Genomic DNA, 26,293 nt, shown 5'->3' with positions numbered 1-26,293 from the left:
ATGTCCCTGTCGGGAGCTCTGCATCTACTTCTCCAGACACATTCCCATGTTATTAGCACAGCGTATTTGTGTACTTTTGCCAGGTAGCCTAGGAAGCCAAACTTTCTAAAAACTTAGGTAGGTAGAGCATTTCTTTTGGGAATTAGAGATTTGCCACCTAAGAACTGATAGCTCCAAAGCAACACACATGCGATCCTGTCGTGCTGATGCTGTCTCATGAGCGTTGAGAGCTCTCTGTGTGGGCGTCACTTTGCTCAGCTCTTTCTACATAGTTTTTAATCCTCACAACAATTCAATAAAGTAAGTGCTCATACTGTCCATATTTGCAGATGAAATTAAATAGCATGACCAATTTATAGAGCTGGTAAGTGATGGAAAGGGACTTAAACCCACCTGTATTCGATTCCAGAGCTTAAATGCTACCACGACACTATAAACAGTACACATTGCTTTCTCATTGAAGTGGGGCAATCACAATGTAAACAGGCTCTTATAAAATGAAATAAGTATACATAGCGACCTGAAAATGTCAGCATTGGGAATTTTTAAAAAATTTTTTTATAAAAATATATTAGAAAACATATATTTCAGACAACTCTGCATAAACATTTAAAAAGAACATTTAAAAAATAGTGTATATACCAAAATTTTGAAGGGAACAGAGAAGAAAATATTACATTGATAATACTTCCTTTGCCACTAAACCAGCTTTGTGACATTGAGCAAGTTATTGAACCCCACAGCACCTTGGTTCTCTCACCCTCTAAAGGGGGACAATAAAATTTACCTCATCAGATTGTTGTGAGCATTAAATTAAGAAACATTTGTCACATTCCTACTTTACGGTACCAGCGTACACGCTGGTTTTTGCTCTAGTCTTTTATTTGTGCAAAGTCAGATTTTATATGGAAACATTAGTATTGTATCAGCCATGAATTCTCTATACATCTCATATCTTGAGCAGTAGTCCTCAAAATAATCAATGGATTTAACTCTTCCTTTTAAAGACTACTGTCGTTTAGGGGCAGTATTCTGAAAAATTGGTAGTATTTATACCTGTTGAAAAATGGCAACAAATATATATATACAGTCTCATAACTGGTGGTGTTTCTCTTCTCTGAAAGTCTGAACCCTTAAACGTGCATTTTGTATTTTGGTATGTCTTCATTAATATAGCTTTACATAAAGTCACATAGCGTAGTAACAGCGTGGATGGCTCAAGGATTCAGGTCATCATGCATACTTAGATGGCACTGGGATTAGCATGGTAAGAAACCACTTAAAGTCAGGACTAATAACCCAATAGTCCAAAGCATAAGGCGTTACGTTAGCTTGCCTTAGAGAACATTTTAGAGTTTCAGAATCACTTAGCAATTATATTCAAAGATGACTCATCAGGGAGTCTACAACAGAATATATTTAAACACCACAATTTTTCTAAGATCAATTTTCTAAAATCATGCTATTGTAATAATTATAGGATGATTTTGGTAGTGCCGTCGGTGGTTTGTTCATTCCCACAGTTAGCTGCTAGTTATCATAGATTTTGAAATGTGTATCACACTCAGTTACTGTTTTCAGTCCTGGTGCTTTTTTGGAGTTAACGTCTCAACTTTGGGAATATTGTTTGGAACAGGTCAGATTCAGACATCTCAGTAAATAATTTGGACAACCACATTGTGTTCCTTCAAATTCACTTTTCCACTCAGCTTTTTATCAACTGCTTTACTGATTATTCTAACATCTTTTTTTCATAGAGAACAACAGACCGGAAGGTGCAGAGTACATAAGTCCTGGTGAAAGGCTCATAGAAGAAGGATGTATCCATATGATTTCATTGGGATCCAAAGCTCTGATGATGCAAGTGTGGGCTGATGCCCACAATGGCACTTTTATCTTTCGGTATTGATTATCCTTAACCTCGCCATGAATAGATCATGTATTTAAATAATTTATATGCCATTAAAGATCATTATAGCAAATCAGAAAAAGATAACTTAAATAGAAGATACATTCTAATAGTCACTAATACCACCTCTGTAACAATATATTATTCTATCCAAAAATCTATAATTAAACTCTAGATTGTGTTCATTCTCAATTAGATTTTAGACAAATGCTTGCTGAAGTCTTATCCACAGCAGTATTCTATCAGATCACAGTCACCCTAAAATGTTATTATCAGACAGCTGTTTTCCATGAAGATTACATATTTAATAGCCGTTATCTTATGAATTTCAGTTATTCTCGCGACCTGGTCTTTTTTTCTACCTCCTTTGTTAACTAGTATAGATACAAATCTTTTACTTGTATTGGGTAAGTATGAATAGTATGACACTATCTTTATAAAACTTAAAACTAAATAAAAATATGTTATTTAGGGGATATATGCTTTTTGTTATAAATCTTACTTGGTACTTTATAGACATTGTATCCTAATTCTCTCAGTAGTTCCTCCAAGTAGGATAGACGTCCAGTACATCCTGGCATTTAGACATCTATGTACAACATGTATTAATTTTTGTATGGACAAAATATTATATTGTAATTTCTGAAAGGACAATGTCTGTAGAAATAGTAACAATAAAGTTTTTTTAAATGAATTTTGAAAATTAATGCCTAAATTATTAATACCAGCAAATGAACATGAGCTATTTTTCTCATGAATTGAGACAACAATATAAGAAAATAAGCACATTTTATGGTGCAAAACAAAGACCTACTGAGTTTTCTAGTTAGTTTAAAAACAGAACTGCTTTTTAATCTCATTTAAATATCTGGAATTATAGTTGTTATGTATTTATTAAATGCTGAGATCAGAAATTCCACGTTTCCAACCTGTACTTTGTCTCTTTTTTATAGAATGTGCATGGATTCAAATGATGATACGAAAGCTGTTTTACTGGCACAGGTTGAATCACAGGAGAATATTTTCATCCCAAGCAAATGGCAGCATTTAGTTCTTACCTACTTACAGCAGCCCCAAGGGAAAAAGAATAACCATGGAAAAATCTCCATATGGATCTCTGGGCAGAGGTTTGAAACATTTTTTTTTTTAATTTATTTTCAGCATAACAGTGTTCATTGTTTTTGCACCACACCCAGTGCTCCATGCAGTACGAGCCCTCCCTATTACCCACCACCTGGTTCCTCAACCTCCCACGCCCCCCCCCCCCGCCCCTTCAAAACCCTCTGGTTGTTTTTCAGAGTCCATAGTCTCTCATGGTTCATCTCCCCTTCCAGTTTCCCTCAACTCCCTTTCCTCTCCATCTCCCCATGTCCACCGTGTTCTTTGTTATGCTCCACAAATAAGTGAGACCATATGATACTTGACTCTCTCTGCTTGACTTATTTCGCTCAGCATAATCTCTTCCAGTCCCGTCCATGTTGCTACAAAAGTTGGGTATTCATCCTTTCTGATGGAGGCATAATACTCCATTGCGTATATGTACCACATGTTCCTTATCCATTCATCCGTTGAAGGGCATCTTGGTTCTTTCCACAGTTTGGCGACCGTGGCCATTGGTGCTATAAACATTGGGGTACAGATGGCTCTTCTTTTCACTACATCTGTATCTTTGGGGTAAATACCCAGCAGTGCAATTGCAGGGTCATAGGGAAGCTCTATTCTTAATTTCTTGAGGAATCTCCACACTGTTCTCCAAAGTGGCTGCACCAACTTGCATTCCCACCAACAGTGTAAGAGGATTCCCCTTTCTCCACATCCAATCTAACATGAATTGTTTCCTGTCTTGCTAATTTTGGCCATTCTAACTGGTGTCTGGTGGTATCTCAATGTAGTTTTAATTTGAATCTCCCTGATGGCTAGTGATGGTGAACATTTTTTCATATGTCTGATAGACATTTGTATGTCTTCATTGGAGAAGTGTCTGTTCATATCTTCTGCCCATTTTTTGATATGATTATCTGTTTTGTGTGTGTTGAGTTTGAGGAGTTCTTTATAGATCCTGGATGTCAACCTTTTGTCTGTACTGTCATTTGCAAATATCTTCTCCCATTCCGTGGGTTGCCTCTTTATTTTGTTGACTGTTTCCTTTGCTGTGCAGAAGCTTTTGATCTTGATGAAGTCCCAAAAGTTCATTTTCGCTTTTGTTTCCTTTGCCTTTAGAGACATATCTTGAAAGAAGGTGCTGTGGCTGATATCGAAGAGGTTAATGCCTATGTTCTCCTCTAGGGTTCTGATGGATTCCTGTCTCACGTTGAGGTCTTTTATCCATTTCGAGTTTATCTTTGTGTACGGTGTAAGAGAATGGCCGAGTTTCATTCTTCTACATATAGATGTCCAGTTTTCCCAGCACCATTTATTGAAGAGACTGTCTTTTTTCCATTATATATTTTTTCCTGTTTTGTCAAAGATTATTTGACCATAGAGTTGAGGGTCCATATCTGGGCTCTCCACTCTGTTCCACTGGTCAATGTGTCTGTTTTTATGCCAGTACCACGCTGTCTTGGTGATCACAGCTTTGTAGTAAAGCTTGAAATCTGAAACATTTTTAATAAACACTAACTTCATTTACAATTTTAAGTTTAGTTTGTCATAGCTTCCAAAATGGATTATAGGAAACTATAGATAAAATGTGCTATATTTAATGGAGAAATCTGTGTCACAGTTGGATGTTTTTTTTCTACTTACCACTCTAATACAAAATTAATTTCCTGTACTGGTAACTGGTGAAAATTAATATTTGAGTTTGGGGGAACATGCACAAATCTGGACATTGAGACATTATGCAGAGTATACGTTAGATCTAAGAACAGAACCTAACAATTGGGCACTTAAGCCTATATACATTTATAAAATGAATCCACAAGGAATTATTTCAATTAAATGGCTAATCAGGCTAAAACCTAATTTTTTTTAAAGGCTAATACCTAAATTAACTCAGGGTTTCAAAAGAAATTAGAATGACTAGGGAAAAATATAAGCCAGTGTGTCAGGTAAGATAGGGTCCTTGAAACATACCAGGTGATAGATTTAGGTATAATACTATGTGATGTTTACTGACCAGGAGAATTGTGGGTCAAGTTAATAAGAAATATTTTCTGGAATAAATTAACATAAAATTTAACCCTGAGAGAGCTGTAATATATCTTAGATTTATAAGAGTTGGGAAATAGTTTATGAATGAAAGAACATAAAAGGAGATACAGAACTAGAAACTGGTATAGCATGGGATGGGGTCAGGCTGGCTGGAAGGAAGATTCTAACTTGAATAATGAGAAAGAGAAACGAATGTGTATGGCAAAGCTACTTGACAGGCAGATTTCGAATTTCAAGATGAGGTATCTAGGTGTAATTGAACGGACTGTAAAATATTATATACCTGTTGTGTTGCAGACCTTTTATTAGGTGTGTTCTAAACACTGTCTCCCAATTCTCTCAAATATCCCTCAAAGTAGATTAGACCCACAGAAATCATATATGCTCTTAGTGTAAATGAACCCATTTTTATTTATTCATTTGTTCACCCATTAAATATGTAATGAGGAATGACTGTGCGCCCAGCATGTGCTGTAGTAGGCCTGAGGGAAATGGTAAACAATGGGGAAGCAGACAACAAGCAAACACAATTAAATGCACATATACAAATTATGACAAATTTTATGGAGATATAACAGATCCCCAGAGAGATGGATCAGGTGGATCAGGAACGGCCTCTTTGGGAAAAGATTGATTATTTAAGCTGAGATCTTGAAGGGAGATGGAGCATATTGTGAGCAGTGGAGGGGGAAGGGCCTTTCAGGCAGAGGAAAGGGCCCATGGAAACAAAGGGAAAGCCAGGGAGGCTATCAAGTTGATGGCTTACAGCTGTCCAGACTCAGTGCTAGAGGAGGACAGGGGAGAGGGGCTGTGAGTGGCCTAGAGTAGTCAGTCCCCAGGGTCTGCCACAGGAAAGAACAGGCTTTGGGAATAAAATCAAGGCTTCAGTTTTTGTGTGTTCATTTTTAAAATCCATGGAAGTATGTCACTGAAGTTTCCATATTCCAAATAAAATATTTTCTGAGAAGTTCTCAGTCTTCAGCCAGTCAATAATCTTTTTTTTCAGAACCTAGAGTTAGATAGGTTGGAGTTGGGGATAAGGGCTATGAATAGTGAATCTCTTTCTCCTGGACTCTTGCCTGATTTCTTGAGCTTTCAACATGTGCCAGGCCTGTAGTCAGCACTTTACACAGATTACCATTTGGTCTTCCGACAGCACCAGGAAGTAAGTATATTGTTTCCTCTATTTTACATATGAGACAGTTGAGACCCAGAGTGGAGTAAAGTCATGCCAGAAGAATACAGCTGAACCTTGAACTTAGATACAGCCCGTGCTTTAGAACCTGAAGTTTTCCCACCCCCACAGCCTTCTTCTGCATCAGACCATGTAACAGGTATAGGAGAGTTTAGATGTTCACTGTAGAGAGTTAGTGAGCATAGTCGCTTCGTTCACATATTTCTACATTACTTTAAAGGAATTTTTTTGCCATTTGGTACAAAGTAAGTAATGATTTCATCTGTTAGTAGAGTGATAAGCAAGTGACCAGGACAATTATATTATTCCCGTGATTTAAATTTGGTACTATCTTTAATACTTTCTGAACTAATAGGATAATTTCTGTAAATAATATATTTCAAAAGAAAATGTTTAGTACATGATAACACTGAAAAACAAATTATTAGTAGTTTATGTTGAGATTTAATGATGAGCCCACAAATGTGGTAGGAATATATGGCACATGGTGGATACTTAATATTTGTCCATCGAATTCATCTTGTAAAGCAGCTTTCTTTACCCTTAACAACTGTATGAAGTCATGCTGCCAATGGGTGGCAGTAGTGTTTCAGTCCCAGGCACGTATTGGGTTCAAGAAAGATGCGGCAATAGAAAATACTTCACTCTAATGGTGTTTGTCAGCTATACCTCAATTTAAAAAAATAAAAGTTATCATACATCTTTATCAGAAAATATTTCTATTTAATAGAAATATATTTCTATTAAAATAGTTAAATTTACATGTTAACTATGAAACAGAAAGCCTTAGGGAAGAGTGTTTAAATAAATAGATGCACCAATGTGAAATTTCTCGTTGACAGCTAAGCACGCCATCTTGTTTATGAACTTCCCTTCATTAAGTTACCGTCATTATCTTATTATGGAACTTAAAATGTTCCCCGAGTATGGGGAGAGCTTGGTACTCTGCACCTCCAACCAGATGATGAAGTCCTCTCCTCATGTGTGTCTCTCTTTGAGAAAGCGTTAGTTTACCTTTTCCTACTCTTTCATAAGGATTTCTGTAAATACAAGAGACTAATAGAAAGCTCCGTGACTAAGCATGGAAAGAACAGAAAATGCAGAAAGCACTGGCACTTCAGTGGCTAGTGAGAACAAAACCTGAAGAGGTAATCATCTTTTTCTGAGTGGTCTTTGAAGGCTTCAAGGAAGAAATTTTAGGAATGGCTTGCCACAGTGGGAGACTTCTTGGAAAAATTAGGGGGAGGTGGTTGGTTTGTATCTGTAAATCAGGAAGGCACAGAACTCAGTGACAAAGAAAACTTGCATCACATGTCCTGTGCCTCTTCCCACGGCCTGCTGCAGGACTAGCAGGCCTCGCTGTTCCACTCCCCTCAGTGGGGTTTGGGTATTGCCAGCACTGTGGACCAGGAGACAGCAGAATCCGTTCTCTTTCTTCCTATCAGCGGCTCTATGCTGCTGAACCAAGAAAGCTCTTAAAGAATTTCCCATTATTAAACATTCATGCTTGCAAAATACTTAGGTCACTGAAATAATTAACTTTGTTTTTAACGTAGGAAACCTGATGTTACTTTGGATTTTGTGCTTCCAAGAAGAACAAGTCTGTCATCTGACAGCAATAAGACATTTTGCATGATTGGCCATTGTTTATCATCCCAAGAAGAGTTTTTGCAATTGGCTGGAAAATGGGACCTGGGAAATTTACTCCTCTTCAATGGTATATTTTTCTCCTTCAAAGGATTTCTAATTTTTTTTTTCAATTAACAAGTATTAAACTAGTAAATTATACTGCATAAGATAGTAATTCCTGTTCCTTCTTTGATAAAAAGTACTATATTATCTAGATACCAAGATGCACTTTTAAAATATTTTAACATTTTTATATTGAGATGCTTCTTTTTTTGTTGTTGTTTGTTTGTTTTGTAATTGAGATGCTGCTTACAATTGGTATATACATTTAATGTAGGGGGTACATCGTACCTCTACCCCTCTCCCCCCAAAAGAAAGCTTATGTTGAATTAACTTTGTTTTATAATCCTGGAAAATGCAATATTATGACAAGTAAACTTAGAATGCTTCTCTTTCTTTTTTTTTTTTTTAATATTTTATTTATTTGACAGAGAGAAATCACAACTAGGCAGAGGCAGGCAGAGAGAGAGGAGGAAGCAGGCTCCCTGCAGAGCAGAGAGCCCGATGTGGGGCTCGATCCCAGGATCCTGGGATCATGACTTGAGCCGAAGGCAGAGGCTTTAACCCACTGAGCCACCCAGGTGCCTCAGAATGATTCTCTTTCTTATAATTTTAGAATATTCTACAAAAATACCAAATTTTAGGAAAAAAAGTACATGTTCTAAAATTTATAGATATATCACTAAGCCTGGCACGTAATAGCATTCAGGCAGTGTTTATTGAAAAGACGAGTAGAAGGAATAGAGACGTCAGTCCACATTTATTTTCGAAAAGGATTTACTGAAGTATCAAGACATTAATCCACATTTATTTTAAAAAAGAATTTACTGAAGTGTAGTTTCCATTTACTTAAAAAAAAAAGGCAGAACAAAACCAAAATAACTGTTCTCTAAGGAACAAATAGAATTTTATGATTTTATTTTATCACAAGCTTCACAGTTAACTTTATATATATTTATTCACTTTCCGTCCATAGCTGGCATAGGTTGCTTGCTCATGACACCAATTTGGAGCTTGAGACTTTATCAATTTTATAGAGATGAATTAATTTGGCAGAAAAATTAATTCATGATTTCTTGCTTCTTATGAAAAATTCTGGTCAGGGGTGCCTGGGTGGCTCAGTTGGTTAAGCATCTGCCTTTAGCTCAGGTCATGATCAGAGTCCTGGGATCAAGCCTCACTCTGGCTCTGTGCTCAGCAAGGAGTCTGTTTCCCCCTCTGCCCCTCCCCTTGCACATCCTTTTTCTCAAATAAATAAAAATAAAGGCTTAAAATAATTCTCATTGGAGTGATATAAATAGGTAACAAATTTTTTTGCTATTCAGGAGCTAAGATTGATTCACAAGAGGCCTTTTATCTATATGCTTGTGGACCCAACCATACTTCTATAATGCCATGCAAATATGGCAAGCCTGTGAATGACTACTCCAAATACATTAATAAAGAAATTTTGCAATGTGAGCAAATCAGAGAACTTTTTATGACCAAGAAAGAAGTGGACATTGGTCTCTTAATTGTAAGTTTTCATTTTCTAAGTTTTTACTTTATAGTAACTGATAATATATGTTTATTAAATATATAATTAGCTATGAATTAAATTTCTAAAGTTTCTCTTCTTTCTTTCTCACTGTTTTTGCTCCCTAAGAACATGACTTTTTCTTAAAAAAAAATTGATATGCCCAGAATTTGTTTTCAGGTTTCAAATTTTTATTCCCTTTCCCTTAGAACTGTATTTCTATACTAAGTATGAGTTTAGTTTATACCTCCGAGTCATTCAAGAAAAATGTTTATGATATAGTGAAAATATATGTTAGCCTAAAAATATTGTTCATTACATTTCATTTCCATATATATAAATGAATACTGGTTTTTATTTTATAATATTAGTTTTAATTACATATATTCAGTTTTTAGAATATTTATTCTTTAATATCAGTAACACAGGAATTTGGCTTTCAAAATATTGCTAATTCTGCTTATATGAAGCTCTCGGATTGTTTTTTATGCATTATTATAATATTTTGTTCTAGTCATACAATTTAGGAACCTGGGGAGATATTTTTCATTATAGCAACTAGAAAGCTGAGCCTTTTTCTTAGAAGATCTACGAAAAATTGGTAGATCTAGCGTGAACTGGCCTTCTCTTGCTTCTTGTAAGAGGTACGGTTAGGGGTCAGAGGTCATTTTTATTTGAAGAAGACTACTAGTTTGGAATGTATTTTGTTGTTAATGAGATATATATCTCATAATCAGCATAAATCCTATTTTAAAGCTATAACATTTGACTAAAGGAAAAGAGAAATTCTAGTGTAGATATGTCGTAAAACACAGATAGGTCTTAAGTGGTGTTAAATATGTGTCTGCAGTCAAGTATCTAGAGGGTAGATGCCTATGGAATTTAGCGAACGATCTGATATTGTGCATATGGTCTTTCTCTCCCAGGGAAGTGTTTAAGAATAGGGGCTGGGGGGCACTGTGGCAGTCCACTGTGATTGAGTGGTGGTCAGGGATGCTAGATGTTCCACCGCGCAGGGGCAGTATTATGCCGTGAAGAATTATCCCAGATGCCTCACCATTGAGAAAACATGCTCGAGGGAATTGTTCCTCAAACCTGAGCGTGCATCAGAATCACTCAGAGGACTTGTTAGAACAGATTGCTGGGCCAGAGTCTCAGATTCAGTAAGGTCTGAAGTGTGGCCTAGGAACTTGACTTTGTAACAAATCCCAGATGATGCTGATGCATCTGGTTTGGGATCACGCACGGGATCCTTGTTAGGGAGACTAAGGAGTTCATACAGCTGGCGTTTGTTCAAATAATAATCTTAACGCTCTGGTTTCGGGGTACTCCATTTGTTTTCACACACAAAATTACCTTAATCCTTTTATTTTGCTTGAAAAGAATTATATAAGTCATAAAATTTAACATAAATGATCACAAATGAAAATTCGAAGGGTTTCACATGAAAACTCTTTTTAGAAACCATTTTAGCCTGGTTTAGTAACTGGGGGATTCTGATGTCATGAGCAGAAGGTCCATCAAGGCGCTGGTGCCAGGTGGGGCTCGTCTCAGGCAGGTGAACATTTTGTCAGCCTCCTGATGGAAACTCTGGCAGGTTGAAGGGTCTGTTTTGCCTGGAATAATCACGTACAGTAGACTGTGGAGTCGTGTTAGTTGGTATGCAGATGTGCCAGATGATGTCTGGATGAAACTATTTAAACATCCGTGGTTGAAAGCGATCAAAGCCCAAGGCCCCCACAGCCTCTGTGCGAAGACACGGACCACAGTACATGATTTCCCTGAGCCTGAGCTCCCTACCTGAAGTCAGAACCTGATCGAAACTACCCTCTGGGGGGAGAAATTTTGTAAATTCTTTTCAGTTTTCGTTAGGAATGATGATAGTCTGGAATTTTATTCTAGTAGAAAGATCTGACTTACAGTCACTGTTAAACAAGTAGCCAGCCTGTGAACACATTCAAGGCAAAAATTTTGAATTCTTGATCCAGAGTCCCCATCTCTTGGGGTTGTAATGATTGGTTAATATTTGTAAGTGCAAACAACAGTGCCTGGTATGCAATGAGTGCAGTATAAGACTCAGCTATTCTTAGTAGCAATAGGAAGTATAATTTCATGTTTATTCTACAATGGCTAAAGCCGGAATCTTTCTCAGCCTTGACAAGGTTTGTATTATTGGTCATTGCTAATTGAAACTGATCTTTTCCTATCTGGGGGGCCGCCTCGCTCCTCATGTTTACCTTTATTTAGTGTGATGTCGTCAAAGAAAATAATTTGTTGGGCACGTTTGCACTTCGAAATATTTATTTGTTGGTTGATACCTTACTTTTAAAATTTTGTTTAGTTATTAAAGGAAAATATTTGTGTTTCAGGAAAGTCTTTCAGTTGTTTATACGACTAACTGTCCTGCTCAGTACACCATCTATGAGCCAGTTATTAGACTTAAAGGTCAGATGAAAACCCAACTCTCTCAAAGACCCTTCAGCTCAAAAGAAGTGCAGAGCATTTTGTTAGAACCTCATCATCTAAAGAATCTCCGGCCTACTGAATGTAAAACTATTCAAGGAGTTCTGCATGAGATTGGTGGAACTGGTATATTTGTTTTTCTCTTTGCTAGGGTAAGAATCACTGATTAGAGTTTTGTCTGAAGAGAAACTTGTTCTTTAATACTAATAAATTTCAGTGGGTTTTTTTAAATTACAAAAAGTTATAAATCAACTACATTAAACTTTTTTTTTTTTTAAAGATTTTATTTATTTATTTGACAGAGAGATCACAAGTAGGCAGAGAGGCAGGCAGAGAGAGAGAAGGAAGCAGGCTCCCTGCGGAGCAGAGAGCCCGATGTGGGGCTCGATCCCAGGGTCCTGGGATCATGACCTGAGCTGAAGGCAGAGGCTTTAGCCACTGAGCCACCCAGGCGCCCCCATAAATCAACTACATTAAACTTTTAAGATAAAATTACATATTGTTTAGGATGTCATCAAGCTTTCTGCCACACATGGTCAAAGTTTCTGTTAATTGTAGAGATTTTAGAAGTTTTCTTTTATCTAGAAATATAATTAGAACAATTAAATATTGAATGTACAAGATTTAATGGGGTGCATGGCTGACTCAGTGGGTACAGTGTCCAATTCTTAATATCAGGGTAATGAGTTCAAGCCCCACATTGGGTGTAGAGATTACATTTAAATAAATAAGTAAATAAATGTGTAAGATTAAAATTGTCAATGAGAAAACAAATACATGTTATAGTAACCAAAAGAAGAAAGGTGTTCTTTGGACAATTGGACACGTTCAAGGTAGTATGGCCATAGGTAAAGAATGTATTCTTTTTTTTTTTTTTTTAAGATTTATTTGAAAGAAAGAGAGAGCACAGGGGAGGGGCAGAGGGAGAGGCAGAAGGAAAGAGAGACTTAAACAGACTCCCTACTGAGCACAGAGTCTGTCAAGGGACTTGATCTCACAACCCTGAGACCAGGACCAAGAGTCGGATACTTAAGCCACCTGCCACCCAGGTCCCCCAGGAATGTATTCTTTAAAATATGGTTTGTAAAACTTGTTTTTCCCAAGCTTCCAGATACATGGAAAAAACAAGGGTCAGCAAATAAGTACAAAAAATAATTTGAGTTTGTTTGAAGTTTTTTTAAAGAGAAGGAGAAATATAAAAAGTTTGGTGTCCGGGCGCCTGGGTGACTCAGTGGGTTAAGCCTCTGCCTTTGGCTCAGGTCATGATCTCAGGGTCCTTGGATCGAGGCCCACATTGGGCTCTCTGCTCAGCAGGGAGCCTGCTTTCCCACCTCTCTCTGCCTCCCGACTTGTGATCTCTCTCTCTGTGTCAACTAAAAAAATAAAACCTTTAAAAAGAAAAAAGTTTGATGTCATGAGTACTATATTAGAATAAATTGTTTATTATCTGTTCTACTTTGTCATCTTAGGGCAGGGACGATATCTTTTCTGACATAAAATAGTCAGTATATACTGATTGTTTACAGGGATTGCTAAAATCCTAAATAGGGGGTACAAATGGTACTAATCATCTCTCCTTCCTCAAGGTCCATATCCTTGTTAACTAAAGCTGCCTTGATCTTCTTTCTCAGAATTTGATTCGTAGGTGTAACTTCTGCATCATTCCCCAATTTTTACAGTCTCCTTAACTGGCTTGCTTTCCTCGATGGGACTATCACCTCTGACTGATTTTGCAATAAGGAGCACATCAGTATCTGATATTATCATTACTGTTCTTTTTTTAAATTAATTTTTTATTTTTCATTAACATATAATTAAATATTAAGCCCAGGGGTACAGGTCTGTGAATCGCAAGGTTTTCACACTTCACAGCACTTACCATAGCACATACCCTCCCCAATGTCCATAACCCAACCACCCTCCCCCCGGCAACCCTCAGTTTGTCTTAATTTCATATCATTACTGTTCTTTTAAATATTTTGTCAGCATTGACTCACCATACTCTAAACTGTTTTTTCTTCTTCCTTTTTCAAATTTTTTTGCATCCAATATCTAGTAGATTTTCCTGTAGTATTTAAGAATTTTATTTTATTTTATTTTTCAGTGTTCCAAGATTCATTGTTTATGTACCACACCCTGTGTTCCAAAATTAAAAAGCTTTTTAACTCCTCATCAACATTTCATGACTAACTTTTATAGCTTTGTGTAATTTCAAAATATATATCCTTGGCTTTCCTTCTTTCATCAAGATACTAAACGTAATTTTGTTATAATTACTCTTACACAGTGACTATATCCTAGAGAAAATGGTTAATCTTTTATTTTACCAATTTAGGATCTTGCCAATAAGAATCCTAAAGTATGTTGTCACACTCAAAACTTGGGATCTTTCTTCACTATTTTTCCTCCTCTCCTACAAAAATAAAATTTATTTAATCTCCTTAAAAACCTTGCATGCTTAGGCTGCCTTTTAAACTGAATGTCTGCCATCCAGCCAAATGGGCAACTTGCAGCCTCCTCGCTGTACCAGGGCCTTCTAGCTTTAGACCTTTACCCCTCTCCTGTCTCTCACTCCCAGCCACCCGCTATTCCTTCTTTCCGGGATTTTGTCACCTTTCCAAGCCATCTTCTCTCCATTTAGGCTTCGCTAACCCAAGCAGAGTAGAGTCAAAAATAGTTTCTGTGCACTTGTAACACTCGTATCTCGTTCTTCTTTGCCTTTTTTTTTTTTAAGAGATTCTATTATTTATTAGAGAGAGATCATGAGAGGAGGGAGGGTCAGGCTGAGCAGGGAGCCTGATGCAGGACTCTATCCTGGGACTCCAGGATCATAACCTGAGCCAAAGGCAGTTGCTTAACCAACTTAGCCACCCAGGCGCCCTCTTCTTTGCCTTTAGTCATGATAATAAGATGTGTGTTTCATATAGTGTAGTTGCCAGAAAGCATTGGTTTAATTGAAGTACAAGGCAAATCTGTGGTTTATATATATCTTATCTTTTGACTAGATAGTAGGCCCCATTGGGGATAAATATCATGCCTTTTACTTCTTTGTTGCCTCCCACACCATGTAATGCAGAGTCTGTTTGTTGAAAACCTGAGGGATTTGCTGACATTTCAGATCACTAATAAAATGGTACTGACTTAAACAGTTGTACATGTTATTTTAGTTCATTTTTATAGTATATTTAAGAAACTAAAGATCATGGGATTTATGTCTTTCATTTTTGTTTATTACAATGCTTAAATAATAAGGGAAGTGTGAGCAAAAAAAGATAGCTTTGAAGTAAAACTGATGGATTGATGTTCTGTAATAGTAATCATACATGTTAAATTTTTCTCTCAGTAAATGAAAATATGTATATTTTTTAGGTTGTGGAACTCAGCAGCTGTGAAGAAACTCAAGCATTAGCACTGAGAGTTATACTTTCATTAACTAAATATAACCAACAGAGAATACATGAATTAGAAAATTGTAATGGACTTTCCATGATTCATCAGGTGTTGATTAAACAAAAATGCATTGTTGGCTTTCATGTTTTGAAGGTATGTCCTCATAAAATTTATTCTTATTCATATGCATTATTCATATGCAATGATACTTATCTCTTCATTAGTCTTCCAACAATAGAATTTTGTGTTTCAGTTATTCCTGAAGAAATGAAGGAAACTCAACAGTGTATATTTAATCAAACTAAGATACTCTTCTGGTTTTCTTCATCATGTACATAATTACATTTTTGTCTTGTTTAAAGCATTTTAGAAGAGTGAGAGAGAAAAATTAGCTCAGAATTTTTTATCTGGATGGACTGGAGCTGTCTCTTAGGGCTGGCCCCTCATTCTGTAGATTGAGGAATTAAGATCCACAGAGACGATTGCCTCAGTTCCCAGTTACGAAGAGAACCCAGTTCTCTGGACACCTAGTATTAATCCACTTCCAGTAGGCAGTGCTTCTAGAGAGTTAGTTTTCTAAAGCTATACTAATTTTTATTTTGATCTAGCTATCATCATATATTTAAATACCTTTCTAGATAAAAGCATTTGGTAACATTGTGAAACTGTTTCTCTCTGAGGGTTCAAGTAGTAAGACAAAAGCCTCTCTCTCCACCTATGCCCTCAACCCCCACTCCTTAAAATATCAAGATCCATACATTCATGGCATGAATCCTTAGTACTTTTTGTAAAAGTTTTTAAAGCCTAACAGATTCATTGAATTTCAAAAATAAGAAAACAAAAATAAAAAATAAAAATAGAGGGCTTATTTTACCTATGTTTGAAACTGAATTATCATTTACAAATATTTGAAAGTTTATATTTTTCTAATTCAAAATATTTTGCAAAATAATCAAAGATACTCTCTGTAATGTTGAATTATTCACTAGTTTCCTTTGAATTTAATGTTATGACTGCTAAGATTGAAAGCTTAATGTTTCTGTTGAATTTTTGGATTAATCAGCTATTAATGCATCTTGTGTTAATGCTAATTTTCCATAGACCCTTCTTGAAGGTTGCTGTGGTGAAGATATTATTCATGTCAATGAGAATGGGGAGTTTAAGTTGGATGTGGAGTCTAATGCTATAATCCAAGATGTTAAACTGCTAGAGGAGCTATTGCTTGACTGGAAGATATGGAACAAAGCCAAGGCATGTGCTTTTATTTATTTTATTTTTTTTAAAGATTTATTTATTTGTTTATTTGAGAGAGAGTGCTCATGTGCACACACGTGTGAGTGGGAGGAGGGGCAGAGGGAGAGGGAGTTAGAGAGAATCTCAAGTAAACTTCCTGCTGAGTGCAAAGCTGCATGCGATGTGGGGCTCGCTCTCGTGACCCTGAGATCATGACCTGAGCCAAAATGAAGAGTCAGATGCTTAACCAGTTGAGCCACTCAGGCACCCCCATGTGCTTTTATTTTTAGTGGTAAAAACATCCGACATAAATCACCCTCTTAACAATCTTTAAGTGTGCAGTACAGAATTAACTGTCTACACTCTGTTGTACAGCAGGTATCTAGAATATTTTCATCTTGCTTTACTGAAACTATCCCCATTGAACAACTACCCCTATTTCTCCTGCCCCCCATTCCAGTCCCTGGCAACCACCATACTATTTTCTGTTTCTATGAGTTTGATTATTTTAGGTATGTCATAGAAGTGTAATCATTCAGTATTTGGTTTTTTTGGAATTGGTTTATTTCACTTAGTGTATGTCCTAAATATTCATTTGCATTATATTATACAAGATTTCTTTCTTTTGTAACACTGAACAATACCCATTGTAAGTATACTACATTTCCTTTATCCCTTCTTCTATCCATAGACATTTAGGTTGCTTCCATATATTGGATTTTGTGAGTAACACTGTAATGCACATAGGTGTGTGAATGTTTCTTTGAGATCCTGTTTTCAGTTCTTTGGGCTATATAACCAGAAGTGGGATTGCTGAATCATACAGTAATTCTATTTTTTATTTTTCAAGGAGCCTGTACAGTATTTTCCATAAGAACTGTACCATTTTACAATCCCATTACCAAGGTTCAAGGGTTTTAATTTCTCCACATCCTTGCCAACAATTATATTCGGTTTCTTGGTAGTGGCCATCTTATTGGGTATGAGATGATAGTTTATTGTGGTTTTGATTGGCATTTCCCTGACATTTAGTGATGATGAGTATCTTTTCATATACTTGTTGGGCATTTGTGTATTTGCTTTGGAGAAATGTTTGTTCAAGTTCTCTACCCATTTTTAAAATGGATTATTTGATTTTTTTTGTTGTTATTTCGTTGTAGGAGTTCTGTGTGTATTCTAGATATTAATCCCTCTCCTGACATGTATTTGCAGGTACTTTCTCCCATTCCCTAGGTTCAGCTACTCCATAAGTTGATTGCTTCCTTTGCTGCACAAAGAGACATGTACTTTTAAATATTTATCTAATCATTCTTCTGAAGAACAGAACAGACTTATTCCTTCAGTGTAATGTTGATTATAAATAGAAATGTGGAGATTATTTTCTGTGCAAGTTTTTGAGCAGCCATGGGTAATGCTGAGCTGGGGGGTTAGGATCCGAACTTGGCCTAACTAGAAATAGCTAGAGCAGTACTCAGGCTGGAGAACATGGAGCTCATTCAAATTGGCTGGGCACTTGCATTTACCATAAACATTCAGAGGGGATCCTGCTAAGAAGAATCTGGAGAGTTGAGTCAAAGAGAGAGAAATGTACACACTTCTGAGCAGGGCAGCCAAGTTGCCCAGGAGTCATAGAGTTGATTCAGTGTGTTTAGGGCAAGGCTATGAAGTCTTGGCTTCATTACAGGTGTAAGTTGAGGAACATGGTTGATCTTAGGTCTAGGCATAGCACCTCAACAACTGGATGGATGCACTGTTCTTCTTCACAAGGACCCAGCCAGGGAACGAATACAGGGATATTTACTTTCTTCCCTAGATTTTTTAGGGTTTTTTTGGGGGGGTGGGGAGCTTTTTTGTTTATTTGTTTTTGAAGTAGTCTCCATGCCTAGTGTGGAGCCCAATGTAAGGCTCGATCTCACAACCCTGAGATTAATACCTGGCCCAACATCAAGAGCCAGACACTCAACCAACTGAGCCACTCAGGCGCCCGGTGCTCTAGTTCAAAACATGGTATAGGTTCTTATAAGTTCCTTGGTTCTAGGGTAGACTATATATTGTCTAGAGCTATTTAAAGATAACAACATTACCATCTACCTAATTAAAAACTAAAGTATACAGCTTTAGAATTTTTTAGATTATCAGTTACTCCTAAATTTGTCAATACTCCCCCCATATTTACTCGTTATCAATAATGGGTTGGGAAGCTGGAAGAAACCTTTATAATCTATTATTAATAAAGATAAATTTTGACCAGTCATGCTAGAGAAAGACAGAATTATTTTTCTAATCTTCCTATAGAAAATTATATTACATATAGTTGTATGAAAGTACAGTCTTCCAGTTATAAAATAAATAAGACATGGGGATGTAAGGTACAGCATAGGAAATATAGCCAATAATACGATAACAACTTTGTATAGTGATGGATGGTAACTGCATTTCTTGTGATAACGACTTCGTAATGTATATAAATATTGAATCACTAAGTTGTGTACCTGAAACAAATTACTCTTCAAAAGAAAAAAAAGAAAGAAAATGCAATTAAAGAAAAAGAAATGTGCAAAAATATGCAAAAAAGAAAAAAGCAATTAAAGAAAAAAAATTAAAAAGAAAAAGAAAAAAAGCAATTAAAGAATATGCAGCCCCGCATAGGGGAAAGTATTAGCAGTATAAGCAGCTAACTAAACTATTGCTTTTTTCTGGACTTTATGGTACTTACTAATTTTTAAAACTTTGTAATTTGTCATGATTTTCTCATCCCAAATAAATTCTCACTTTCAGAATAAAAAATAACCATATACGTGTATGCATAAGAATGTGTGTGAGATTGCGTGAGGAAAAAGCAGCTGTATGGTGATGGCAGATGTAAACGCACAAAGGCAGCATAAATATGAGGTGTACAGTGAACAGCTCAGTTGTAGATCGGGAGACTGAACCTAACCAAATGGCTGACAGTTGTTTTAGTTAATATGTCAAAAGAGGATGCAATTTGGGGTGGTTGATTAAAAAATAAAACATTTTTTTACTGAATTCAGTAGTGATACACCAATACTTCTGTGAGTTTGAAATAAGGTTTTTTTTCCTAGTGAATAATTTTTAACTGAGATCGTCTTTTGTTTTTGGTTGTTTACATTGCCACTATTCTATTTGGTACTATTTTTCAGACCTGAATCAAGTTTTCGTACTTGGGCTGCCTTGCACTCCAGTTCTCATATGCCTTGTTCATCTTGACCCCTATCTTATGAAGAGAGAGGCTGTGGTTGTTAACAGTAGTCCTAAATCTGTCAATTCCTTGGCCTTTTCATTGTTCATTATCATCAATTAATGGCAAGAGAAGTAGCAAGACGTGCAGCCCAAACCAGTTTATTTTGTCTTCTGTTAACTGCTTTACTGAAAGGTTATTTGGGGCAATAAGATGAGATGGAGATTATCTTCCAGTACTAGTTATCTATAGAAGGTTCCTCTTTCAATTTAAGATTGATTCTACGTGCGAGAATCATTTTTAAGTCACCTTAAAAGGATGTTTGAAAATACACAGTAATCATGCACAGAATTGCATTATTTGGACTTAAAAGTAAATCAATCAAAAAATGCAGAATTTTCACATTGTCTGAGTTTTTTCGATTTAGTGCGATTTGTTCTAAAATTATTTAATTAAGTGCTATATACACAAATTATAGAAGTTTATGCACTTTTAGTAATGCTCTTTGAAAATAAATTATTTATAAACAATTACATTGATAATATGTTTCTCTGTATCGAATAAATCCCTCATGAAAATTCATATCTTGAAAATACCATATATTAAATAACGTCACAGAGAGATTAATGTACTGAAGCACCTAATACAATATTGCATTCAACATAAGTATTTAGAAATGAGCTATTGATTTTAAAAAATATTAATAACAATAGTGTGGAGTAAATTTTAAGATTTTCTTTTTCAGATAAATTTAATCTTTGACCCTGAATATACACAGTGATAAACTGATATTTGTCTTCTAAAAAGCGGGAAGCATGTTTTTCAGTAACCATGTGCTGACTGGTGTGTGTTTGCTTTCTCAGCTAGGAGCTTGGGAAACGCTGCTTGCGGCTCTGGAAGTCCTCATCAGAGCAGATCACCACCAGCAGGTCTTTAATATTAAGCAGTTACTGAAAGCCCGAGTGGTCCATCACTTTCTGCTGACTTGTCAGGTTTTGCAGGTACTTTTCATGTAACTACTTTGGGAGATATTTTCTGCAATTATATGTTTAGTAACTCAGTACTGTGAACTCAAATTTTTGTGGAACTTCCAATGGAAGGATTTTTTTTTTTCCTCTTCTCCATCTTCCCTATTCACCTGGGTTCTTTCTTCTCAACCCCTGCCTCATAGAGCTTGACGTTCCCACTTCCATCATTCCTAACTTGATTACAAAAGAACAACAACTACTGATTTCTGCGATGTCTCCATATTGGGATATAATAATAATTTTATCATCTCTTGAATATCAACAATAGCAAAATTTTAACTTCTTGTGAGCTTTGCATAGTGGCAGTACGGTGGCCAGTGAGGTTAATCTAGGAATGATTATTGCTAACTGAAACTTCAATTCCACATTCCTTAAATAACAAGTGCGAGTATATTTTGTTTTAATAAGTTTGTATTTGCCAAAGATCTATTATGTGTACTAGAAGTAGCATATCGAAAATATATCTAAAGTATTATATGAAAAAGTAGCACACTCAGTTCACCAGTAGTTCTGTGCTATGACCTGGCCTCTAGTTAAATCTTTTGCTCTGCCTTCGCAGATGTCCTCAGCGTACGAGAATATTTTTCAAGGTCGTTTGTTTTTTCAGTGAGGCATCTAGTAGAACTTTATCAGATCAGATAAGTTCAGCTGTTCCCTGGGAGCAGTAATATTTATGTTTGAGTGCCTTTGTTTGGATGACACCAGTGCTTCCCATTGTACTTGGGACAAAATCCAGAATCTGTGACAGTATCTAAAGAGAGCCTGTGTGCTCTGGTCACCGCGCCAGCCTCATCTCATGCCATTGCAAGAAAAAGCCCCTGGCTTTTGTTCTCTTCCTTAAACTAGTGAGTCTTTCTCTTGCCTCAGGGCACATGTTCAATTTAAGATAGTTTTTCTGACTGAGAAGTTATTGATCCTTTTCTTTCCATCTGGCCACCTCCTGCTTCTCCTTCGTATCTCCACTTGAAATTTGCTTCCTGAGAGAAGCCCTCTCCCTTCTCTATCCATCTGCCCTTGCCCTTCCTCTGACTCGCTCCATGCATCTGCATCTGTTACTGTCATGTCGTCATTTCTGAAATTATGGTTTATTTCCCTCTGTAAACCTGCTGAGGGCAAGGATATGTTTTTTCTTTTACTTTTTCTTTTTTAAAATTTAAATTCAATTAATTAACATATAGTGTACTATTAACTTCAGAGGTAGAATTCAGTGATTCATCAGTCTTTTACCCAGTGTCCATTACATCACATGCCCTCCTTAATGTCCATCACCCAGTTACCTTATTCCTTCCCACTCCACTCCCCTCCAGCAGATAATGTTTTTTCTTGATCACCCTGTAACTCCAGTACTTGGCACGTAACAGGAACCCAATAAATATTTGTTAAATGAATGAATTCTAAAAAACAAAAACAACAACAACAAAAAAACATTTTATTGCCTTTCTTGGGCCATGTGGTGAATTGGACTTCTTTCTTCAAGAATACAATATGGTGAGCTTTGAGGCCCCTTGCTTGCTAAATAGTTTATGTAACATTTATACAGCAATTTTTCTTTAAATCAATTTCTTTGTATATCCATTTTGAAACCTCCTAATTTTCAAAGAGTTCATGAGACAGTGTGAAATTTTTACTCAGTCTTTCCATGTCAGAAAAGTAACACTTGTAAACCAGATTCCTATATATATTCTCATTTCCATATATTTATAAAAATACTAGAAAAATCAAGGTACCAATTCCTTTTCCTCAAAAGTATATTTCCTTATCCTTCTTTATTCAAAGAGCCCATTATCAAGTCAACAGTTTTTTGTTTTATGTTTTATGTGAGGTATTGTAGGAAGTGCATAAAGAAATGAACTTAATTGTTGTCTTTACAGCATCTCAGAGTTTAAGAAAGATTGATAAATTGATAGTATATTGGGTGTGGGGCAGCTTCATTAGTTCATGGGTACAGTGTAAAGAACCTGAAGTCAGGTGATAGAAAAGGGAGTGTAAAAGTAGAGAGCAAATAGGAAAGAGATTGTAAAGAGAATTAATAGGGCTTGATTCTATCTAATAGGAGCTGCAGGAGAAATGAAATATATAATGCAAAATTTCCACCTGGGAGACAAGAAGGATGATAGCATATGAAAGAAGGAATTGAACACACACGTTTTTGTAGCTTATCCATTCTGCCTCTTAGATTACAGTGGGGCGTTCAGTGGCTGTGACCACTGGACACTTAGATGTGCGAGATTGGAACTAGGGAGACAGATGAGAGGGACAGATGAGGGGGACAAATGGGGGACTGTCTGCATTGAAGCCACAGAGACAGGTAAGCACCATAAGATAAACAGTGTAGTGAAAGGATCATAGAGGGTCGTGGCTTGCACTTCTGGAAATGTCCATTTCAGGTATGAAACATGAAAAAGAAACTGTTGAAAGATGTAGAAAGAGTAAGCAAAGAGCTTAGAGAAGAATCAGGAAACAGCAAAGTGAAAGCCAAGAGTGGGCAGAGGGGAAAAGAAAAAGGTGGTCTCCAGACCCAAATAATGGGGAAAGTTCAAAGAAGATATGGACAGGTAAAGGGCTACTGACAGAAATTCTTAATGACTCACATGGTTTCAGTAGAATGAAGAGGGCAAGAATTAAGTTTTGGGGACTTTAGGTGGCACGTGTGGTGGATTCATTGGAGGCAGTGAGAACAAATAATGATTAAAAAGTCTAGCAGCAAAAGAAAAGAGAAACAGAAAGTTAACAAAAGGATCCTGAAGTTCAGTTAAGGGATTTTTTTTTTTTTTTAAGAGAGAGTGAGGGAAGGGGCAAAGAGAGAGGAGGAGAGAATCTTTTTTTTTTTTTTTTTTTTTGAGAATCTTAAGCAGGCTCTATGCTATGCATGGAGCCCAACGCAGGGCTTGATCTTACAGCCGAAGATCACAACCTGAGCCGAAACCAAGAGTGAGACACTTAACTAACTGAGCCACCCAGGGAGCCCAGGGGATTTTTTTTTTTTTAAAGATTTTATTTATTTATTTGACAGAGAGAGATCACAAGTAGACAGAGGCAGGCAGAGAGAGAGAGAGGGAAGCAGGCCCCCTGTTGAGCAGAGAGCCCGATGTGGGACTCGATCCCAGGACCCTGAGATCATGACCTGAGCCGAAGGCAGCGGCTTAACCCACTGAGCCACCCAGGCGCCCGGATTTTTTTTTTTTAATGAAGTGGGATACCAGTGACTATTTGTGAAGGGTTAGTGGAAAATACAAGATTGAGGACACATGGCCTGGAATGGACTTGGGAATGAGCGGCTGGGATGGTGACCAGGAAGGGGGAAGACACCAGGGGCACAATTCTGAAAAAAGGCCGATGGCTGTGGCAGAACCAGCATTGATGCAGCAATTACACAAGAACAAATGAAGAAAAGTGGGTGTAGAGATGTATCATTTTTTGGATGTATCACATGTACATGGAGAGAGAAAATGAGGAAGTTTTTATCTAGATCAGTCTTGATTTAGAGGCCAACTGCTCCTCTTGGGGGTGGAGTTGGCGAGTATAAATAATTTAGTTATTCCTGTCTTTATGTCTAGTAATTGCTTGGCATTCTCCCAGGTCTCCTTATACCAGGCAATCAGTGATATCACAGAAAGGGTTCAGAGGTCTGGGTGTGAGTTACAGCCGTACTACTTACTTGTTTTCGGTGTGGTTTAAGGTAGTCATATAATCACTTTGCATTTCCCAGTCTAGAAGTGAAGACTCAAACCTCTCAGAGCTGTTGCGAGAAAGAGCATTGTCAACCAGCACACCAGCAGTACTGTAGTCAGTTTTGCCTATCAGGCATTTCTCCTTGTGATCCCATCGTAGTAGTACAGAGACAGTAGTCGGAATAGTATGGTTCTTAGCTAGCATTTCCGTAGGGCTTCCTATATGTGAAGTGCTCTTCCAAGAGTGTGTGTCATTTAATCTTTATTACAGCCCAGTGAAGTAACAGGATCATTCCCATACTAAAGATGACCTGAGGCCTGGAGATGTTAAGTATGCCCCAAATCACCCTTCTAGTGAGCGGGGAAGCCAGAATGCAAAGCTCGGGGGTTTGGCTTCTGAGCCATGTTCGTGTTTGCTATAATATAACTTTGCCTTGTTAATTAACATAAATTAGCTGGAAGTAAGGTGCCATCGGTTTTAATGAATTTTTCATGGCAGGATTGGTTGAATTGGGAAGTAGCAACTCCGTTTAATGGTAAATATGGTCAGACTAGAGCAATAAACCAACACAATTCTGTCTTAAAAGGAGCTATTGAAATAAAAAAAATGAAAAAAAAAAAGGAGCTATCGCTTAAATGAAAAATGTTAGTTAAGTTGACAGTTCTCTTTAAATCTCTTTAAATCTAAAGAGAGTTCGATTTTTATTTTTTCAGGAACACAAAGAGGGGCAGCTTACCTCCATGCCCCGAGAGGTTTGTAGATCATTTGTGAAAATTATAGCAGAAGTCCTTGGATCTCCTCCAGATTTGGAATTATTGACAATTATCTTCAATTTCCTTTTAGCAGTTCACCCACCTACTAATACTTACGTTTGTCACAACCCCACAAACTTCTACTTTTCTTTGCACATAGGTAGGTATAATAATTTTTTGTTGGATTTTTGGCTATCCCAATTTTCATTATTTTTCTTCCCACTCAATCCACATTTGTTTGAGACTCATTAACTGACTTCTATGTGCCAGAAAGTGCCCTAATTACAGACTGGGATCGGGACAGGGGAGAGGGCTCTAGAGTGAACCAGATGTGGTCTCTGCCTACAGAGAGCATCACTGCTGAGAGGAGAGAGCAGACAGAGATACTCAAATTACGATAGTCAGAAGCAGTGTCTGGTAAGTACCTACTAGATTCAAAAGAAGGACTGATTAGATTTTAGGAGAGTAAGGGTCTCATCAGACAGCTGCGGAGAAAGAAGATTTAATAGATTCTATATCTGACCTGGGCATTGAAGAATTTAGGTAGAATTTGGTAGGTATATTGGAGAATTAGCATTCCAGGTGAAGAGAAGGACTTAAAGGGAGAAAAAAATAGAGAAAATAAAGAATGATGAATTTTACCCAAGTATAAGGATCTATAAAGGATCTTGAGAAACATATACCATAAATAGAGTTTAGGGCCGTCACTTATGTAGTTTTTCCCCTAAGGTCATAGTAAATGGGTCCTTGAATGTGAGGCCAGAGAATTTGAACTTATATTTATTTAGGTGTCACTGAAGGGTTTCATTTTGTTGTGTTTGTTTGTTTTTAGCAAAGAAATATGATGGAATTAAATTACTGCAATAAAATTCAGGAAAGAGAAACCACCCACATAGAAGGGAGTTGAAGCTCTGAGACGAGATGAGACCATTGAAGTATAGAGAGAGAGTGAAGGAGAAGGAAGCAAAGTCTAGAACTAAGGAAAGAGTAATTAGTATATGAGGAAGATGGAATAATCAGAGTTTTAAAAGAACCAGGAAAATGTAATGTGGTAGAAAAGCAAGCAAGAATATACCTATGAGAAAACTAGATAG

General features: G+C 36.8%; 1 protein-coding gene across 4 annotated transcripts in view; it reads left to right on the top strand.

Annotated features, from left to right (window-relative positions):
- LYST (lysosomal trafficking regulator) overlaps positions 1-26,293 on the top strand; it is a 178,005-nt gene that overhangs the window by 62,461 nt on the left and 89,251 nt on the right. For all 4 annotated transcript variants that reach the window (XM_046026228.1, XM_046026230.1, XM_046026227.1 and 1 more), the window contains 9 exons: positions 1,758-1,902; positions 2,863-3,036; positions 7,814-7,974; positions 9,272-9,462; positions 11,832-12,077; positions 15,295-15,468; positions 16,417-16,566; positions 20,611-20,748; positions 25,161-25,359. In XM_046026228.1, the coding sequence (XP_045882184.1) occupies positions 1,758-1,902; positions 2,863-3,036; positions 7,814-7,974; positions 9,272-9,462; positions 11,832-12,077; positions 15,295-15,468; positions 16,417-16,566; positions 20,611-20,748; positions 25,161-25,359 (1,578 nt within the window). The remainder of the gene's footprint in view (positions 1-1,757; positions 1,903-2,862; positions 3,037-7,813; positions 7,975-9,271; positions 9,463-11,831; positions 12,078-15,294; positions 15,469-16,416; positions 16,567-20,610; positions 20,749-25,160; positions 25,360-26,293) is intronic.

The sequence above is a fragment of the Meles meles genome, chromosome 13, assembly GCF_922984935.1.
Source record: "Meles meles chromosome 13, mMelMel3.1 paternal haplotype, whole genome shotgun sequence".
NCBI lineage: Eukaryota > Metazoa > Chordata > Mammalia > Carnivora > Mustelidae > Meles > Meles meles.
The sequence above is the reverse complement of the archived record's forward strand: the minus strand, read 5'-3'. Positions and strand labels throughout refer to the sequence as shown.